This window comes from Strix aluco, chromosome 2, assembly GCF_031877795.1.
Source record: "Strix aluco isolate bStrAlu1 chromosome 2, bStrAlu1.hap1, whole genome shotgun sequence".
NCBI lineage: Eukaryota > Metazoa > Chordata > Aves > Strigiformes > Strigidae > Strix > Strix aluco.
The window spans coordinates 53,381,333-53,401,295 of NC_133932.1; the positions used below are offsets into that span (position 1 = coordinate 53,381,333).

At 41.7% G+C, this 19,963-nt stretch overlaps 1 protein-coding gene across 4 annotated transcripts; it reads right to left on the bottom strand.

Annotated features, from left to right (window-relative positions):
• Positions 1 to 15: 15 nt before the first annotated feature.
• Positions 16 to 18,416, bottom strand: ZRSR2 (zinc finger CCCH-type, RNA binding motif and serine/arginine rich 2). Of its 4 annotated transcripts, none has more exons than XM_074814742.1 (12): positions 18,342 to 18,416; positions 16,404 to 16,483; positions 16,163 to 16,262; positions 15,790 to 15,898; positions 15,374 to 15,460; positions 13,310 to 13,348; positions 11,403 to 11,518; positions 8,302 to 8,515; positions 6,003 to 6,058; positions 5,715 to 5,824; positions 4,595 to 5,072; positions 16 to 227 (listed from the first exon to the last, which is right to left on the bottom strand). In XM_074814742.1, the coding sequence occupies exons 1-12, from the start codon at positions 18,386 to 18,388 to the stop codon at positions 224 to 226; spliced, it is 1,440 nt and encodes a 479-aa protein (XP_074670843.1). In that variant the 5' UTR covers positions 18,389 to 18,416; the 3' UTR covers positions 16 to 223. The 4 variants fall into 4 exon arrangements, with proteins under 4 accessions (XP_074670843.1, XP_074670841.1, XP_074670844.1 ...); XM_074814740.1 differs by having other exon boundaries at positions 16 to 3,431; XM_074814743.1 differs by lacking the exon at positions 13,310 to 13,348 and having other exon boundaries at positions 16 to 3,431.
• Between the last annotated feature and the right edge of the window lie 1,547 nt (positions 18,417 to 19,963).

Below are 19,963 nucleotides of genomic sequence, written 5' to 3' on the forward strand. Positions count from 1 at the left end.
CTACTCAGTGCTGGCTTAAAAAAAAGGGAAATTTTATTACAGTGCTTAACCTGTTCTTGAGCACTTTATTAAAAAAATGTGTGAGTATACTGTGTCCAAGATTAGTTATTTACATCCATTTAAATTGTACAGAAAGCAATAAATTAGCAAGTTTTTGGAAGGCTTACCACATTAAACATGAAATTTATTAAAGTGGATGTTAAATTGATGCGGTAGTGCCACTTCATCTGAAAATTAAAACAAACCACATATTGAGAGAGGGTTCTGGATAATACAGCCTGAATATTCAGTTCCTTAAATGGAATTATGAGCAAGTCAATGAAACATTCACAATCCTACTCTCAACCAAAAATGTCTCAGATTAATCTGTTCTCCAGCTTTCTAAAAGAGCTGAACTGGTTGATGTTATCAGCAAAAGCATGGGGAAAACTTAACCATTTTAGGGCATTTCTTTAACAAAATATTTTTTAAAATTTCCTATCTTACAGGGAAGGGGTGGGGGAAAGCTAAAGAATCAATTAGAATTTCTGGATTGTTTAGGCAAGTGATTGTTGGCTTGAGCATCTTCGACTTCACTGAATCCTAGTCTTCACCTTGAAGAGGCCTTCCTGAGCATCTGCTGTGCCTGGGTTAACGTCAGGATGGTGGTCGCCCTGTGGCTGCCTTTGTTAAGTTACCCTGTGCCATTGGTTATGCTTGTATAGCTTGTGTTGTAAACTCATAGTTTACTGAAGTGTAATTTGTCAGTGTTATATGGGTTTTTTTAATCAGAGATAGATACTGAATTCAGGTGATACATGAGTGCTAAATAGAAGGTTATGTGGAATAGTTGGGGTTTATTTTAATTACAGTGAACTTACAGTGAAAACAAAATCAGCTGCACTCTTTAGATGATGTAAGAAAGTAAATTAAGCTTTTAAGTTATTAACTAGTATAGACTTCCATGTTTTGTAAGAAATGCGATCCAGGACAGGCAGCAAGAGCATCTGTAAGGAGCCTCTTGCATTTCTTTTGAAAAAATGTTATTTAGCCCACAGGAATGTCACTGGTAAACTTCAGGGCAATTTCTGATACACTGAATGTGGTAATGCAGAACTGGATCTGAGAAGGACATGCGGTCATCAAGGGACATGAAGCTGAGAAGTTACTTAGGATGTACAAGCAAGGGAAGGCCCAGAGAGGAGAGGCCTTCCCTGTGTGCTTGTTGCCCTCCCTCACCCCTGGCAGCCTTGCTCAGCACACGGGCGCGGTGGGTGGCTGCGGGAAGGGAAACCCCATGGAAACAGCCACCAGCCACAGCTGGAGCCCACGCCACTGCAAGGGGCAGGCCCTGGTCCTGGCTGCCTGTGTGCTGCTGCTGGGCAGCGATGGGGCCTCTGCCTACACGAGCTCCCACCTCGCTCTCCCCCTTCTGCCACGGGAAAAAGGGCATCTTACTGCCCCAAGGGTAGGAGCAGTGCCTGCTGCCCACCCTGACTGTGAAACGAGCTGCCTGGCAGGCCCTAACCCACTGGCTTCTTGCAGCTCTGTGTAAACGCCTGCTTTCATAATCGCTCTAAAGCACCTCAGTGATCCTTGCACATTTCACAACTGAAAAAAAGAATTTTGAAAGCTGCTGCTTTTAAGCAGTCATTAAAAACAAAACAAAACTTGGCCGATATTAATTCACTTTATAAGGTCCTTTTATGTGGAATAGGCAGAGTAACACGCAGTGAGAACAAGCTATTCCTTGCAAATTTAAATCCTTTCTGTGTTCTTCTGGGGCCTCTCCCCTTTGCAAAAAGAAGAATTAAGCTTAACATTTAAAAACTTCTAGTCTCTTTGTCTCTTCAGAATAAATAGCTCACTCAGCTAATAAACACAAAACCATGCATATAACACTACTTAAGATTATGAAGTAGGGAAACAATACTGAAATACATGAACTCTGAAGTTAGAAAACTGGTTGAATTCCAGGTTTCATGCTAACAAATGCAAACTAAACGTCAGATCTACAGCACTCAATTTCTGTGTAATAAACAGACTGCATGTCAAAGTGAATGATAATTACAGCTACCAGTCCTACACTGCGCAGGTACAGTCAGTAAGTTTGGGTCCAGACCTCAAGAAAGAAAAAAGCTGAAGCTTCAGCCATTATATTAGCAGAAATAAAGTATATTTAAATTTTTACATGCATCTCTGAGCAAGTTTTTTTTTTTTTTTACTTACAAGAACTTTTTTTTTTAAAAAAATACAGCAGCTCAGCTTCCCAGATCCCATTACAAAACCATGGGGACAAGGAGCCTAATCACCTGTAGAATTCTCACATGGGTCTTAGTTGGCACTTGGTTTCTAATCCTACAGAGGCCTGCTTTGCTTTTTTCACCCGCCTGGTCACAGCTTCCCACCACCCATTCCACTGCTGCTGTTTTGAGCTCAGTAATTGATTTTGCTCAGATAATGCTCAGCGATAGCCTGCCGCAGGACATACAACATCCTACAGCCGGCAGGACTCAACTCCTCCACCCGAGAGCCTTCACCAGCAGGCTAGTTCAGCAGCACGAGTTGCGGGAAGCAAGGCAGCACCAGTGAAAGGAGGATGTTACTGGCCTGCTGGTGGTACATCTCAGCAAGTAGGAAATGCCCGTTCGGTTCTGCTCCAGGGAACTGAACCAGAGTTTGCCATGTTCTGCACAAGTGACCCAACTAGACAAGTGAGCATCTATGAAAAAATAGAAACCTCGGGGAGAATCTGTCTGTAAGGTCTAGTCAGAAAAAGATACATTGTGAGAAACTGGTGGTCACAAATTTCTCAAATATAATTTAAAACTTAGTGCTGTCTATCCTTTGAAATATGCCTTTCAAACCAAGTTATTATTTCAAAAGTTATGCTATTAAATTACAATTCCTACATCTGTTAATAACTAAAACATTTAATCAAATTAACTAAGCTACAATTCTGCCTACAGTTATGACAATATATAGTGAAAGTTGGGTTTGAACTGAACATCGATATATAGCACTTTCGTTGTGTTACTCCATATTGGACAACAGTTACACATGAAAGAAGGAAAATGTATAATCAGCATGCTAGGTGCAGTATGCATTTAGAAAAGCAAAAATATATATATTATATCCAGAAGCAATGTTCATTCACTCTTAACTATCCTGGGGGAAAAACATTCTTGCTGTGAAGAATGCTATCGTAAAGTTTGGAAATGCAGATTTTCTACGGGACTTTGCGTTAACATTGTTGGAGATGTAACAAATACCTGTTTGGGAGCACTTCGTGTCTACTTGAGGCTTCTAACTTAGGTGGTCTGAACTGTACTCTAAAAGCAGGAGCCCAAGTTCTTTGGAGAGGCTCAAGAGAAGGAGGTATCTCTGCAGACCGTTCAGGGCAACTGCACCTTCAGTGCCACAAACTGCTCTCTCCGAGCGCTTAAGGACGCCTAGTGCCAAAGTTAACCTGAAGTTAAGCAGTGTGAAGTACAGTCCATTTAACAGCACAACTCTTTCGTTTAAAAGTGAAGAAATATTTGTCAGAAATATTTGTCAGCATTTATCTAATTGCAGGTACATAGCTGTCATCTGAAAAACGTTTTGTCCTGATAACTTCATTTTTATGTACCCTACCCTCCACCTTGACCGCAGGGTGCCTTGAACTGCTTGTGAAATAAGCCTAAGGCAGCTTTAAGTCAAGTCATCCTCTCCCAGAAACCTGAAGTATTGTTTCAGGTATAAGCCCTTTGGATTCTTTAGCCACTCTGCAACCATCTTGAGCCTTCACAACTACACGTGCATCTTCAGTTACCAGATGTACACTTTTCCACCACTCCATCACAGGTTAGGCAGGTTGTTTTCAGCTACAAATGGTATGCAAAGTATTTTCTATCCTCACTTGAGCATTACAAGTGCATGGTCTCCACTCTTTCTTAGGGATTAAGGTACTGAATAAATTGATTGTTTTTCTGCGTACTTCCTACTTGGTTTTAGTCTGCTGCAATCCCTACAGGCAATTAGCTCAGCAGCTCAGTCAGGGGAGAGTGGAAAATCCAACACTTGTGACCACAAAGCTCCTACTGGGCAAGTATTATACAAACAGTGATGCCTTTTAGATCCCTTTTCAACTCATAACATATTCCTTTGTCTAGAAAGAGATTTCCCATAAACAGATGGAAAATATAAATGGCAGTCTTCTACGCAGACTTCAATTTGCAGTATGCTGTGGTGTGAATTTACAGCACACTGGCTGTTCTGTACTAACTCCTTTACAGAGACAGTAAACACTTAACACACACATAACACAGAAATAAGCATATACTGAATAAGCTTTACTTCTCTTTCTATTTGTACTCAGTATGTGTCCAGATGTTGCAGCAGTTCAGAGGGACAGAGTAGCTAGAGTACTTGACATTCACACCTTATATAGGACTTAAACTTTTAATTTTCTGAAGCTTAGCACACAATAAACTAGGTTCCTTTATTAGGAAGAAACATTTTAATGTGCAAGAACACTTTATTTGAAACTCAAATATATCTGATGCCCTACTGGAAAGATTTCTTTGTCAGCTTTATGTCTGATCAATTAGCAATTTCAAAAAGTAATTCTCACTTTGTTTTGGGAGTTTCACTATTTTTTCCTCTGCTGCTCGATCTCTTTTTACCCCTGCTCCTGGATCGAGAGGAGCTCCGACTTCTGCTCCTGCTGCGTGTTCGACTATGACTTCTGCTGCGACTGCGGCCTCTCCTCTTTCTCCCCCTGCTGCGAGACCTCCTCCTTTCTCGACTTCTTGACCTTCCAGATCGGCGCCTTCTCTTGTTTTTGCGGCGATTCTTTTTTCTCTCAGATTCTCCATTTCTCCTGTAAGAATGATCTGGGCTTGGGCTGCCCCTTCTCCTTGACCGGCTGTAATAGTCATCACGATGGCTCGTTCTGTTTCTCCTTTCAGAGTTTTTAGACAACTGATTAGTCCGTTCAGGAGAAATACGTATGTCTCTATTGGCCTCCCAAAACTCATTGTTTGGATTTTTGAATACATGAAGAAAGTTGCAGTGTTTCCCTCTTGGACACTTCTGCCTTTCAAATAAGCCTGCAACAGATTAGGGTTTGGTTTTTTATGAACCAGACCTGTTAAATCTCTTTCTTCATTATGTACCTACTGGAAAGAAACTTAATAACCTGAATTTTGCTTCTTCAAACAGAAAAACATGCATCTGACCACCTATCAATTTAATTCACGCAAGATTAATTTTCAATATATACTTTTCTTGGAATTAACTTTTTAACAGCTATGAAGGTTTTAGCTTAAAACAATTTTCATAGATAATTTTACTACCTTAACCTAAGAATGTAAATACAGAAAAGTCAAATGTGATAGTTACTGCTAAGAACTGTTGATGGTTCAGAAACTGCTGTTGCTTTTTAAAGAGATAAATTAGTACTTCCTGTAGTTCCACTTTAAGATTATTATATCCAAAGTCAGGATCCAAACTTTCTTTTCCAGTCCAAGGTAGATCCACTAGAATGATTCAGACACTTAGATGACATGGTAAGAACATTCCCTTTCCTTCCTAGATCTACACAAGCCAGTTACCATATCTATCTTCCAAACAGAAATGAACTACAACATTAGGCAGATCTGAAAGCTACAGGCTAATTCCTTCTTTTGCACTTCCATTAAGTACTCTTTCAGTAACACGCATTCTCTTTTCCAAGTGTTTATGTGACTCACCACATATAGCAGTTTTCCACCTTGTCACAGGACAAAATTCACAATGAAGCTGTCGACCCGCATACCATCGTCCGCTGAATAGAGCAAGAGCTGCCTGACAGTCCTTCTCCCTTTAAAAAGTAAAAATGACACATAGCATTATCATCATACAGTCATTTAAGACTGTACCCTTACCAATTTTAGGCTCCCATTACAGTATGAGAATGAACCACTTGGATTATACAAACAGTGTTCATTACTGGACTTTGCAGTTTAGTTCTAAAACTTAGTAAGATTGAGAGTACTTACGACTGATACTGGACATACACATTTCCTCGCAGGTGAGGCTCGTAGTTGCAACTGACCTACGGGATGGAAAAATTAATTTAGCACCACAGAAGGTTTATGCTATACAGCAGCTCACGCATGCTGAGATGGGAGTCATTCTGATTTATGACAACTCATCAATACGAACTTATATATGATTTGCTTCTGAACAGTTAGTTTTAGCCAAAAAAACCCAACAAAAAACTCTGGAACCTCTGCTTCACTTCATCCACAAGACAGGTTGTACTCAATTGTCTTGCACTTGTCTGGGCCAATCCTACTGTGCAACAGCCAAATCCTGCTCTGAGAATATTTAGTAGCATCCTCATGTGGAAATGTGGGATTCATTATGGTAAGAGAATCTATAGAGCAATTTACCTTCACAGCATCCCTGTGAGATGAGTTAGAAAAGCTGAAGTCACTAGCTTTCACTGTACAGTTCCAAACCACTTCTTTTCATAATGATTTAACATTCAAAGTATATCTAAAGCTCTCAAAAATACACAATTTCACTTCCTAAAAGCTTGTTGCTACTTACAAAAGATTCTGAGACAGGCTGGGCCAAGGAGGCTAGAACGCAGTTCTCCAGGGCAGAACTGTGAGCCCAGCCTCTTTTTCCCCCAGGCCTCTTCCCATACCCGCACCAAGCAGCTCCTTTCATCACTGAACCCTGACTGACCCTCAGGGTATACCTCACTGGGCACCGGGTAAGGCAAGGGCTTCAGACACAACAAGAAGCAGTTGTATAATTAAATATTACGGAATAAGCAAACTATTTGAGATAAACAACATCAACACAAGAACAAGTGAGAATGATTTTGCCATGGACATTTTTGTGGGGGAAAAGAAGTGTGTTTTGTTAGGGTCCGCCAGATTCTGAAGTAGCTTCCCAGGAAGAACAGCAAGAATAAAGCCTTGGAATACATTGGAAAGGGAAGTCAGCTGAAAGAGGGGTGTGTATAATCTGATTCTAAATGGTAGCAGAGACTCCACTCAATCACAGTTAAGATCCCTGCAGCCAACACATAATTTCTAAGCATCTCTAATATAATGGAAATGCCCATGAGAATCATATTACAGTTGCACAATTGCTTCAGAAGCCAAGAAATGCCACACTAAAAGCTCTTACCCCGTTATTAGTCATTGAGACCCAAGTATGCGCAACTTAGCACAGTTGTATATACCGATACAAAGTCGAGATCCGAGTTTGATGGTAAGACAGCATTTCAACCCACACTCCTTTGGGAATCTACATCCCGTCTTCTAGGATGGAGCACAGCTTGCTAATATCTCTCATGAGTCAAAATATGGAGAGGATACTCCTCCAAGCAAGTGAAGGTTTCTTACCTATAAAGCTCATTATACAACTATTGAAAATTCACTTTTTCTACTCTCCTCTTGCTTGAAATGCTAATACAATCTCAGTTCTGAGGCAGCTGTCAGCAGATTAAAACAAAAGGAGAAAAGGCACTGTGTACCTCCTGGTGACTGCAGGAAACCACTCAGGAATGGCAAGCAGAAAGGGATGCTGCAATAGATTCTGCTACAATGAGATTTCACTATCCAAGCTGCATATTTTGGGGACATGTTACTGTTAACACACATCATTCATCTCCGAGGTCTCCATTGACAGGTCCCTCTTTCCGCCCCCCGCCATAAGAAATCATAATATAAATGGGAAAAATGCAGAACGTTCAGCAAACCAAATGCACAAGTTAAGGATGGATGACAAATCTCAACACCATTTACATAACTTACCTTTTTATAATTCCTCCTTCTGAAATATCTACTACCTTTTCAGTTCATTTTCATTTGATTTTATTTTATCCAAACGGTCCTAAAATGACATTGTTTGGGTGTATACTCAAAATACATTTTATACCCCCACAATTTCCTTCCTTAGGCACAAATACAATAGCCCAGATATATTTATATTGTCTAACAGTCTTAGTGGACCCTCTGGGGCTTATCATGGGCTAAGTAAAGAAGGAACTGTTGAGCAGTATGAATAACTTGCAATATAAAAGCACAAGCTTTATTAACAGTTCAGGGGAATGGGAGAGAAGATTTACCCAGAGTAAGACAGTGTTTTGTAACAGCAGTGGCAAGTTTACAGGTGACATGAGAGATGCAGAGTTTGTTGTAAGGACACTCCATAGTTCTCTAATGTATGTGGGATTTACCTAGGGGATGCGGGACAGAATTCCCGTTAAGGCTAGTAAAACACAACTTACGTGGTATATGTTACATATTTAAGAAGCTATTACACTCAGGGGCATACCTTGAATTGAACAACTTTCCCCACATTCTGAAACTCAGGGAGCACATCCTCGTAGAACTCCAGGAACTGCTGGTAGGTCTCCTCGTCACTGTACTCGAGACTCGCGTCTGTGTCGTAGTCATCTCTCCGGCACTGCTCCATGCCAAAAGTAATGAACATCCCTCGGACGAGTAGTGTCTTACTAGATGTTGGGTAGTTATGCTTGCGAGAACACCTGGACATTTGTAGTGAAGAAAGAAAAGTGGAAAGATTAGCACTTTCAGCAGAAGATGCACTTGTTGAAGCTTCAAACACTTGCCATTTTTGAGTAACAGTTATTACAAAAAAAATCCATTAGTGGAAGATCAACGTATTTCAACTATTCAAACGAATTTTTCAGAAGTTAGTTTGCATATTATCTTAATGCTTTCTGCCACGCATAAATACATTCTTGCTTAAAAAAGCACATCTGCAAAAACTATAGATACCAGTAACATAATAAGAGCTAAAGTAACTTCTTCTAGAGCTACTAGAGTTAAATGTGTTCCCCATTTCTGAGGACCTTTATAGAAAGACTACTGACAATCTTTTAAGACATTTTAAAGCAAGTCCCTGCTCTTCTTTTTGCAAACTGAACAACTTTTACTGAAGTTGTTATCATATGAGGGGTGGGGAGAGGGAGTGAGGGAAGGAAAGCATGTTAAGACACGAAGTGGGATGAGTACAAGATTGGTATTTTTCCACTTCTAAAAAAATGATTCTTCTAAGTAAGTCTTATCTTAATCTGCATCTTCTTGGCAGCCATAATTATTAGATCTTCCTCACCATCCATCACATTCAGGCTACCTCCCTCACATGCTGCAATACAGTTCTCCCCTACAAACCTTTAGATTCAGTAAGAACATAGATGTGAGCCTCCATGTTTATTTCAGTGTGCTTTATGATCTCTGTTTCAAACACTTCCCCAAGCAACCGGGTCATGCACTCTCCAACACATTTCTCCTTTTCATGACATGATCAGAAAAACAGACTAGTCTACTCTCTCTCTTTATCTAGCAGTAGCAAAGTACAGACAAATTGGAGGGAGGTCAGGTCTCAAAACGGGCAATTACAACCTAGACTTCAGGTAGGAAGTTTCTTTCTGCATCCAGTCAGCCAAAAATTGACTCTCACTTTCTGGTTGAGACCTTAGACTTCAAAAATAAGAAAAAACAAAACTCCAAATCCAAAACTAAAACTAGAGACATTTTTTTTTTTTTTTTTTACATTTTAGAAGCTGCCTTCTTTCACTGTTCTATCTGAATGACACAACTCAAAATATTATACCCAACTAATATTGCCTATACAAACAATGAATATAGCACATGACAGAACAAAAGGAACCCCGAGGAAAATGCATGACCCAAAATCCAGTATTACTACAAAATATTAGGGTTTGAATTACTGGGGAAATTAATAACAGCCAGTTTTAGCTTCTACAAGGCATAGTGAGCTTTGACAAGATTTAACAAGTACTTTATTGATAACACTAGCTCTCAATTTTTCAACCTTGCAGGCCATTTCAGCTTCCAACCCATTCTTCTAGTCCTTATTCTAGTTGTATCTCAGCCCTTCGACTTATGGTCAACACCAGAGGTTGAAATGACCAGAATATGAAGGAAGCAGGTATGTGAGGAAGACGAAGGAAGATGAAGGAGAGGTAGCTGAGATCAACAACCATAGGCGAGACAAGGGCAGAATATGATGCTTCTCAGGATTTATTTACCAAGGCTATTCATAGCTCAAAGCAAAACTGATTTTTATGCAATTCATAATTAATCCAAGGAGGTTACGCCCATTAAATACCACTGAAACAAAATACTGCAAAGATTACAAAGAAATAAATATTTGAAAAGCAAAACCGCTGCCTGCAGTGGAACAGCTGGCCAAAGTTTTATTTAGGAATTCAACACATATTTCAGAACAGAAAAAAGATGTGGACTCGAAGCTTCCATAGAACTGAATTATCACATAATTATCCACAATACACATCACACTAAAACAAATTAGTTCTAGGATAAAGAAAACTACAATAGCTGGACCACACATGTTTCAGTGATATAAGCTAGTAAACCAGCCTTATTAGTTTATGCTGAAGATTCACGTAATAAGTATCAGTCTTTCCCTGCCGAGCTATCAGTTCTCCTTAACACACACAAAAATTCAGGGATTTTCTAGTCAGATGCTGCATTTGGGTTATCATCTTTAATGGTCACCAATAAACCTGTACTTCATGAACCCATTTATACTTTTGGCTTTCTCTGTGTCCTCTGGCAACAAGTTTCGCCATTTGTTTCATATGAGAAAGTACTTTTTTTTTTTAAAGCTGGTAAACACTCAGGAACACCTAATTAAACTGTTTCAAAATAAAAGCAAATAATCCTTCCCATCCTACTCATGAGTTCAATGTTCATCTACCACATCCGTCTTCCAACATCTTTTTGAAAGTAAAGTCTAGACTAGTTAGCCACTCCTCCTACAGAAGCTGTTCCTCATCTCTCATCATCTTGTCCTCTGTTCTTGGCCTTTTATTATACTTCCCTTCTGATATAGGGCACTCGTAACAGTATACAAGAATCAAGAATGAATATATCACACATTTAAACAGCATGCAAACAGGAGAATTCTGGAAGCTACACAACAGCTTTCCCAACTGTGCAGATGTACGTTCACTTGCTTTAGTCCATTTGAAATTTGATTCTATTTTTTAGACAATGTGGCACATGCAAATTAGACAAGATAAAAAACCATCATCTGACATATCAGCCCCGTACTAATAACAGAAAGCAAATATATTCTGTCTGAATATATCTGCCCATGTGTCAGAGGTAAGGAAAAGTCAGTTTGACCTATGTAACCAGAATGCACCATCAATAATATGCCATAACAATAAATAGTTCAATTCCAGCCAGGAATGCTTTTGCTCTCAATGTCTAGTTCCATCATGAGTAACAGAACCACATCCAAATGCATGATAGTAATTTATATAGCAATTTTTCTTCAGTTTGCATATGACCTGAAGAAGTTGCTTCCCTTCCATCTCTCCAAAACACTTCTATGCTGATAAATACTCAGTTGATTACCTGTCTCCAAATCGGCAGGAACCTGTTTTAATATAGAAAGGGCAATTCGCTCTGTCCTTCTCTGTTCCTATATTCTCTGGGGGCTCTGGATTATGCCAGGTCACACCATTCTCCAGCTGTGAAAAAAAATGTTAAAATACACAGAAGTTAGAAAATAATAAAGAAAAGTAATATCAAACCAAAACTATCAATTAAATCCACATGCAATTATGAGTACAAGGCAAGCTGAAACTATTTTAAGCGTTGTTTTACAAAGCTGCCCAATGCCTTGGGTCTGGTGATGGAAACCTCTTTTCTTGATAATTGTTCAGTTTTAAGAACAAGTCTATATTCATAATTTCCTTTTAACATAAAAATCATTGAACTGGATGTTTTCTTTTGCTAAACGAAAAGCTTCTTAAGATTTTATAACCAAAAGAGTTGCAATATACTTGCTCCTCAAACAGCAATTTCATTCGTTATCCACGAGAATTACAAACAATGGGACAGGTTCTTTCCATTGAGCTAAACCTGTTCACCCCAGGACCCGCTGAGCAGCAGTTTATACACCTGGCAGATAGAAAGCTACAACTATTTACTTACTTGTCTCTGCAACAGCTCAAAGCTCAGTGAGGTTATAATTAACACTTTTTATGCAGCTAGAAAAGGCTAAAATAAAAGTAACCTGCCAAAGGCCAGAAATAAAAAAAATTAAATTCAGATTTAGTACTGGAAGTAAAAGCTTCCATACTGATCATCTCGGGCCATTAAGATTTCTATAATTCAAAATGGGATTATCAAGCTGCAAGCCTTGACTGACTACAAACAAAACACACATTTTAGTAAGGGAATTTTCATTTTACTAACCAAAAGATCTGTAAAGCGGACTACCCTAAGTTCTCGTTTTAAATCAACTGAAAACTCTTGTTTATTTACAAGTAGCATTTGATCCTCTTACCAGTTCTGTTCATGACTCTCAGTCATAATTTTCTTTCCACAGAACAGCACTGTCACTTCAACAGTAACTGAACCCTCAACTGATGCTATAATGAAGTCTCTAATGTGCCAAATTTCTGCCTATTCCTTTGCAGAAATGGCTGCCAATGCGTCTTAAGCTCTGGGCAGGTAGTAGTTCAGAGAATTTTTCTACCCATATTACAAAATAGAGTTAGATTCCCTACCTAAAGAACTGTTTAAACATAACTTGGAACTGAACACAACTCCAACGTAGCTATGGCAATCGACACATAATAGGTTAACCAGGTTAAAACTTAATTTTCAGATTCATCCAGTGGTTTAAGCATAGCAAGAATCTTTACAAGTTTAACCATATGACAGGGATAAAATGCCAAATTGTTCTTTAAGACAATAGGAAAGACTGAATCATCCCCTCTAAGATTCAAACGAAAACTGCAGTTTTCTTAACTACACACTGCCAGCTCGAGATCCATGCTCTTCCAGGCAGCCGAGCAGTCAGCTTCTCCCTCCCCCTCCTTTTTTTTTCCTTAAGGATCTATGCCCTCCTCTACTGCTGAATCCTTTTATTTAGAGCCTGCCATCTGCTTAAAAAGACAAATTTGTCTTGCCAGCCAGAAGGACTGACATATTTACTTAGAATTCCGATTCACAAATAAACCATCATGCATACTTTTTTGAACAACACACAGCAGTGTTTCCAGATTCATTTTGACTCAGATCTCCTGAACAGGAATGAGTATGCACAACTGCACTGCCACCAACCAGCCAGAAACGTGCTTAATTATGTTCCACCCAGTAAATAATTGTTTACAGCTCATGCAAGCCACTACATATTAAATTTATTCAGGCCATTAGGTTCTTGAGAGCAGATGGACAACGTGCTAGAAGGCAAACACCGGACAGCAATTAAATTACTTTTCAGTTCTTTCTCAAAAAACCCCTGAGCATACCTGGCTTTCAGCTTGATCCAGCATCCTCTGCACAGCTGCCTATAAATGGTGCAAACACAGGACTAGTGAAAACCCTGAGGACACCCAAAACATCTGGTTTCTTTAGTTAAGAACCTAATTTACAATACTCAGTGATTATGCATAATAAAAGTTTGATGGGGTTTGCTTTAAAAACGGAAGTTTTACTTTTGCTCTGTAGCAACTGATGTACTGAAAAGCTGTTAAAGGATACATCAGACAAGAGCCTCATGCAGATGATTTTCTAATCTAAATGCTAGACAACTTAAAAAGTTTAATTTTCTTCTTTTTTAAAACTATCAATGAACTACTGAACACTTAAATATATCTTCTGCTCTAGTGCTCAGTCTGGTTAAGTTCATAATCATTTAGTTACACTAAACTCTTTAATTAAGAACATTCTATGTAACACACAGGAAAACACATTGCTTAGTGACCCTCTGTTAAAGCAAAGCATGTAACTGTTAAGAAGCTGTAATATCATAAGTGCACTGTATCTAGCCTTCCAAATACAGGAAAACAATTAGTATATTCTTCCCCTTCCTTCTTCTAAGTGGGCTGAACAAGACAATAAAGTCACTCTCCAAAACTGGCTGGAAATTAGTTCTAACAAATTATTCTAGTAAGCTCCAAGAAAAAAGACATTTAAACATAACCAACACAAGAAAACACACTAGCACTGTTCTAATTTGGAAGAGAGTGAATTAAATTTAAAAAAATGTATTTTTTAAAATCAGTAAGTCAGAATTTGAATAAGCTGCTGTGTCAAGAGACAGGCCAAATCAATTGAACAATTTTCCGCTGCTGAAACGGGTGACTCTGCTCCCAGCTGGGTACTCAGTTTTCCTCTGGGTGCCTGTCAATGCCCTCTATTAGCCAATTTAATTCACTAAACCAGTAAAACATTAACCCAGAAAAAAAATAAACCAAGACAAACAAACCAACAACCAAAGAAAGAAGAAAGTGACTTCCATCTAGTTCAAGGAACCAAATTAGCCCACTGAGGGCTTGGGCAAGCCCAGACATAAGGAGAGGGAAGGAACAAAATCCCGCTGTTACCATGGCTTAGCTCCTTGGAACTGTATCTCAACCTTAAATAAAGAACTCGATCATTATTTTTTCTTCCTACTCTGCAAAGAGACAAATGAACACTTAACACAAGAGGAAGTAAGACAGGAAATACAACAACTGCTGTTCTTTTTCATTCCTCATGCAAGTGTTATGTAATCAGTGACACAACCAACTATTAAATGCAGGGGATGATACTGTTTGCTTATGTCTCTTCTCCTGCTGTGGCTACCAGACACAGTAGCAAAACACCTCCCAGTGAAATGACTGGAATCTTTTGTGATTGTGGTGAAGCTAAAATGACCAAATCCTAGAAAGCTGCAATCACCCTTTACTGGCGATAGGCCAGTCCTCACGTTGGATTTCTGTACAGGACATCTTACATCCAGGTCATTCAACTTCTAAAACTCAAGAAGAATGTATCATTAACAGAAATGTCATCAATGACTAGTATCTTCAGTATCATTTTTTTTCCCTCCATCGAAGGAGCTCTGAAAAAAAGATACGTCCTGTTGGATGAGTCAGGTAAAGAAGAGCTGTAATGTATCTTTTGATTAAGAACTGTGTTAAGGAACAGCAGCGATGTAATTCCATATTCCATATCCTCACTGGGCATTTTCTTCAACACTGACTGTGTTCAACTGGGACATTAAATAAGGATTATCTTTAATGCATGATGCAAAAAGTGCACATATCAGAACCTGCACTCCCAGCAGTGCCTTTGTATTTAACTGATGTAAAAAACTACATACTATGAACAACCAGATGCATTAAAACTAGTTACCCTTCTAGGTATCTGGACTCACCAGATCCTCTTTAACAGTGAATAATAGTTTCACAAATTTAGACAGAATGGAGAGAAGAAGGAACTAACACATTTATATGTTTGCTAATTAGAATAAAATCCCTCTTCAACTGTTGCATCCGATAATGTAAGAGGATATGTAACATGTTTATCCTCCCACTGCCAGGAATCACCTCTCTCTCTCTCTTCTCCTGTTGCTTCTGCTGTGCCACTTCTCTCTCTTTTCTTTGCTGCTCTTCCCATTCTTCTTTGATCTTCCTCTTTATGATTAAAAAAAATTTTAAAAATTATTTAAGGAAACAAATGCTTTATAATCAGTCAAATGCAAAACTATCATGTTGTATTATAACTCCTTGACTGTTAAGTTTTCATCCAGTCATAAGCAACTAAATCTCTGGACAAAAACCCTTTTAACAAGTCTTTTTTTCTTCCTTTTTAATTTTGCTCTTCTAGAATGGAAGAAAGAAGAGCTTATGCTTTCAAACATACCAACATCAAGAAAACTGGGTCCACTACAGAACAGTAGAAGATATTACACTAAGTCTACCTTACTGCCAGACACAACTCTAACACTCAGTTTATACATCACCTCTTCTTCTTCTTGACGTTTTCTTGCAGCCTCTTCTTTTTCTTTCTTAAGCTTGAATTCTTCTTGGGCCTTTTCTTCTCTCAGCAACCACTGCTCATGTAGTTTTTGTCTACCAAGGAAACCGCATACCACTTAAGACAAAATTTAATGACTACCCACAACTCATGCAATTGTCATGCATGCAAGTCAAATTTATTAGTTCAGCAATAACTACATCTTATCTAATCTTTAGGCTTTAGAGAAAAAACTGTGTAGCCTGAAATATACAAAAATAATTCTATTTTACAGAATATACTGAAACTTTTCAAAGTATCAAAACATAATTGACTACAAATGTATCTACTGCATATATGCCATTTTCTAGATTTTTCACCTTTCTGCCTCAAGTTTTTTTTCTTCTTCTTCCTCTTCCTCTTCTTCTTCCAGTTCCTCCTCTTCCTCCTCAGACACCGATTCATCTTTTTCTGTAGCTTCTGAGAAAACACACAAAACAATGCATCTAAATAACTGGATGTTATTGTCAACAAAGATACACAAAATTACATCTTTTTAAAAAAGAAAAGAAAAAAAATCACTACTAGTTTCACTGACAATACAAACCACTTCACAGTTACCTGAGTCTCTTAGTTTGGCAAGTGCCTGACGCTTTTTTTTCCGCTTTTCTTTCTTCAGAATAGCTCTGTATTTTTGATGGCTGAAGATGAGAGAATATTGTTTACGTTAAAACAATCAAACAAAGGACTTTTATGGTTATACATGTACTCAATTTATATCAACACTACAAAACCCCAAAAACAGCAAAACTAACAGCTATTCACAGGAAACAGTAACTCTACAGGGACATCTGACATGACAATGAGATCTGTAGCTATGCTGTTAGAGCTGCATGTGGACAGCAGCAACGATCACATTCGGACACAACACACAAAATCTCACCCTTCCTGAGCTCTACAGTACTCGAAGTTATCATCAACTCTATGAAATCTCCCTTAAGTTTCTGAAACTTGGTCACTAGGTAAGATTAGGGAGAAAAATTTGGTGATTTCCCACCCTGGCACACCTTTCAGCACATTCTAGTTTTCCTCTCTTTTACAGAGTATGAAATGTTAAGTCCTGTCACTTTCCTTCTCCCTTGATATTCTCTACAGGCAGCAGTCTTAATGTACAGATAACAAAAGCACACTTAACCACCACAGGTAATGCTCAGGTCTATTCTTCTGCTACTGAAGCTTGGCCAGGCTCATCCTTGCTTCTCTGACAGTCCTGCAATGCTGCCTAGAAACAGCACATTGCTTTCATTATGGTTAGAAACTGTCTAAGTATCTGAAAGCTTTTTCATATCAACCCTTTTCTGTCATCTTTCATTCTAGCTGTATTCTTTCTAGCCAGTTCATAATGGAAAAACAGGAGGGAGGGATGACCTTCAACTCTTGTCATTCTTCCATGCCAAATACTGATGGGAGATCAAAATCTCTCTGTTTCAGAGTATGCAATTTTAAAAGATTCCATAGGTATAACTCAGACAGCCAAAACCTCACCCGCATCTCTAACCTGAGGCTTCCATGCAGGGTTGCTCACAACCTCACCATCTGCACACCTGTGGATGCCATCAGTAACCCCGTGCTGGTTATCCCGGCAGTGGAGCACCTGCCCTCAGAGCCCAGTGCCTGACTGCATGCAATGGCCACAGCTGAGCCCTCTGCCTTTGATCAAGCAAGCCTTGCGACTCCTCCTGTAATGTCACCTGCCTGGGAATCTCATCTGCTCAGCAGGTGCCTGGTGCTGACACGCGAGGATACCTCCCTCCCCGTTCCCTGCCTTTCTTAGGTGCTCCTGAAGCCCAAGGAAGAAAGAGAGCGAGCAACTCTCCTCACTTCCAGGCCACACACAGCAGCACATGAGGAGGCGGGCAAACAGCTTCAGGACTGGGGCTTGCCTCCCCCTCCCGCCACACGGCACTGCCGAGCGAGGCCGCTCCAGCAAGCGCAGAGCGTAGCTGCTTACAAACACCCCGAGGCCTGGACCAGGGATCCCGTCAGCTGCGGAGGGGGCCGGCCGGGGCTCTGCCCAGGCACGCACACGCCGGCTGCTTCCCCGCGCCGCGGCCCTCGCCGAGCCCCGCACCACCCCCCGGCCCTGGACGCTGACCCCAGCGGCGGCCCCGCGCAGCAGCGCCCGCTCCCCCCGCGCAGCGGCGCCCCCAGCCACTGTCGCTGCCCCCCCCGCCCACTTCCGGCCCCGCCCCGCGGGCGCCCCCCGCCGCCCCGCTCGCCGCCCCCCAGTGCCAGGCCGCGCTCCCACCCGCCGCCCCCCACAGGCGCCGGTCACCCCCCGCCCCCGCGCGCGGCGGCGGCCGGTCGGCCATGGCCGCTGTCGCACGTAGCTGCGCCACTCCCAGGCCCGGCCGCGAGGCGGCCTCAGCCGCGGCCGCCGTGCGGCCGAGCGGTCTCAGCCAGGACCAGGCCGTGACCCTCCTCGGGGACCCCCGGGCCCTTCCCCTTCCCCCTAGGGTCGGCGGGGAGGCCCGGCACCGGCACTGGCCTCGGCCTCACCTCAACTTCCCCAGAGGGGACTCGGGTAGCAACATGGGCGCCGCCATCTTGCGTTACCGGGGGATGTCACGTGACCCCGCGGCGGAAGGGCGCAAAATCCCTTCCGGCAGCCGAGCGGGGAGCGGGTGGGTGGGGCGAGCGCGCGCACGGGCGGCTGTTGGGCTCCCGGGCTCCGGAGCCGCTTGGCGTGGGGCGGCGGGGCCCCGGTACTCGGAGACGGGGAGCGGCAGCGGCGGCGGCGGGGGGCAGCGCAGTGACGGGCATGGGGCGGTGACGCGGCCGGGTCCTTGGCCGGGTCCTTGGCCGGGCGGGCAGCGGCACCCGCCGTCCCCCGGCGGCCAGGGCCGGGTCGCTGAGCGGAGGGAGGGCTGGCGGGCGTGGATTTCCCTCCGCCCTTCCGCCGGCTGTAGGAGCCGCCCGGCGGCAGGGCTGTGGCCGGCTGGGCGGTGAGTGCGGGGGAAGAGAAACCCAGCTTTGGGTGGTGGGGGGTCACGGACCAGCAGAGGCGCGTTCAGCGTGTCAGCGGTACCTTTGCAAAATTCGGGAAACAAGACCAGGGCTATTCACATCTTAGAAGATGAGATGGAGTTTGTGTAATTCCTCCTGTCAAAAGCACTTAGGATTCAGTGAACGCACGGAAAAGTAGCGTTTTAAATTCCAGTTTACTAAACTCTCTTTAAAGACCAGAAAAAACGCAGTCCACCGCATCTTGCATTGTGATTACCTGTAATTTGCAGTGCAACAGCAGCCCGCGTTTCTTCTGCACGTTGCGGTGCCGGTGCTGTGTGGGTGCTCCTCAGCTGCAGTAAGGAGCTGCTGACAGCCTGCGCTCTGGAAGCTGCATCAGGAAATATGTGTGGAAACGTGAAGTGTGTGATGCCTGCCGCGGGGCGAGCTTCTAGCGTGCCTCTTGGCTGCTGTGAACGTGGCTGATGGGTGGCTGCCCTGGGCTACGGCCTCGCAAAGAGGTGAGGGGAGTCACAGCTCCAGTGTAGCAGGGGCACACCAGACCGGTGCATTGATGAATTTAACTGATGCTGCTGATATATTCTCAGCATCATCTCTGAGGCATACTACCTGTCTTGATTATAAACATATTTCATGGGAGGAAATGAGCCACAGTGCACAGACTGTCATGGATATGATGGGTCGAAATATGCAAGTTGTCAGTAATCAGTTCCTCTGTGACATGCATTATAGATTGCAGCCTTCAGAGGCAATGAATTCGTAGGTTTTATTTGGGCATGTTTTACATAGCCATTAATAATACACATTGTTGATTAAGATCTAAGTTATTGTCATAAACCACAATGTAGGAGGTTACTTCATATATCCTAGAGGTAGTATATTGCATAAGTAGTCTGAGCTGCTGGCAGTGAAGCATACCAGAGCAGGCTTTGTCAAAATCAGACTAATTGACTGCTGTTCATTAACAGCATAATGAGTATCCTCTTATTTATTCTGAAGAATAAAGCAAGCAAGGAAGAAAGCAAGCATGTGACTGCTGTAGTCAGCAGTTACATTTGCTATTTGACCAATGAATATTCAGGCCATGACCTCTCTTCTATTACTTAACCCTGTTTCAGATTCTAGATTGTCTTTTAAAATGGAGGAGTTGACAT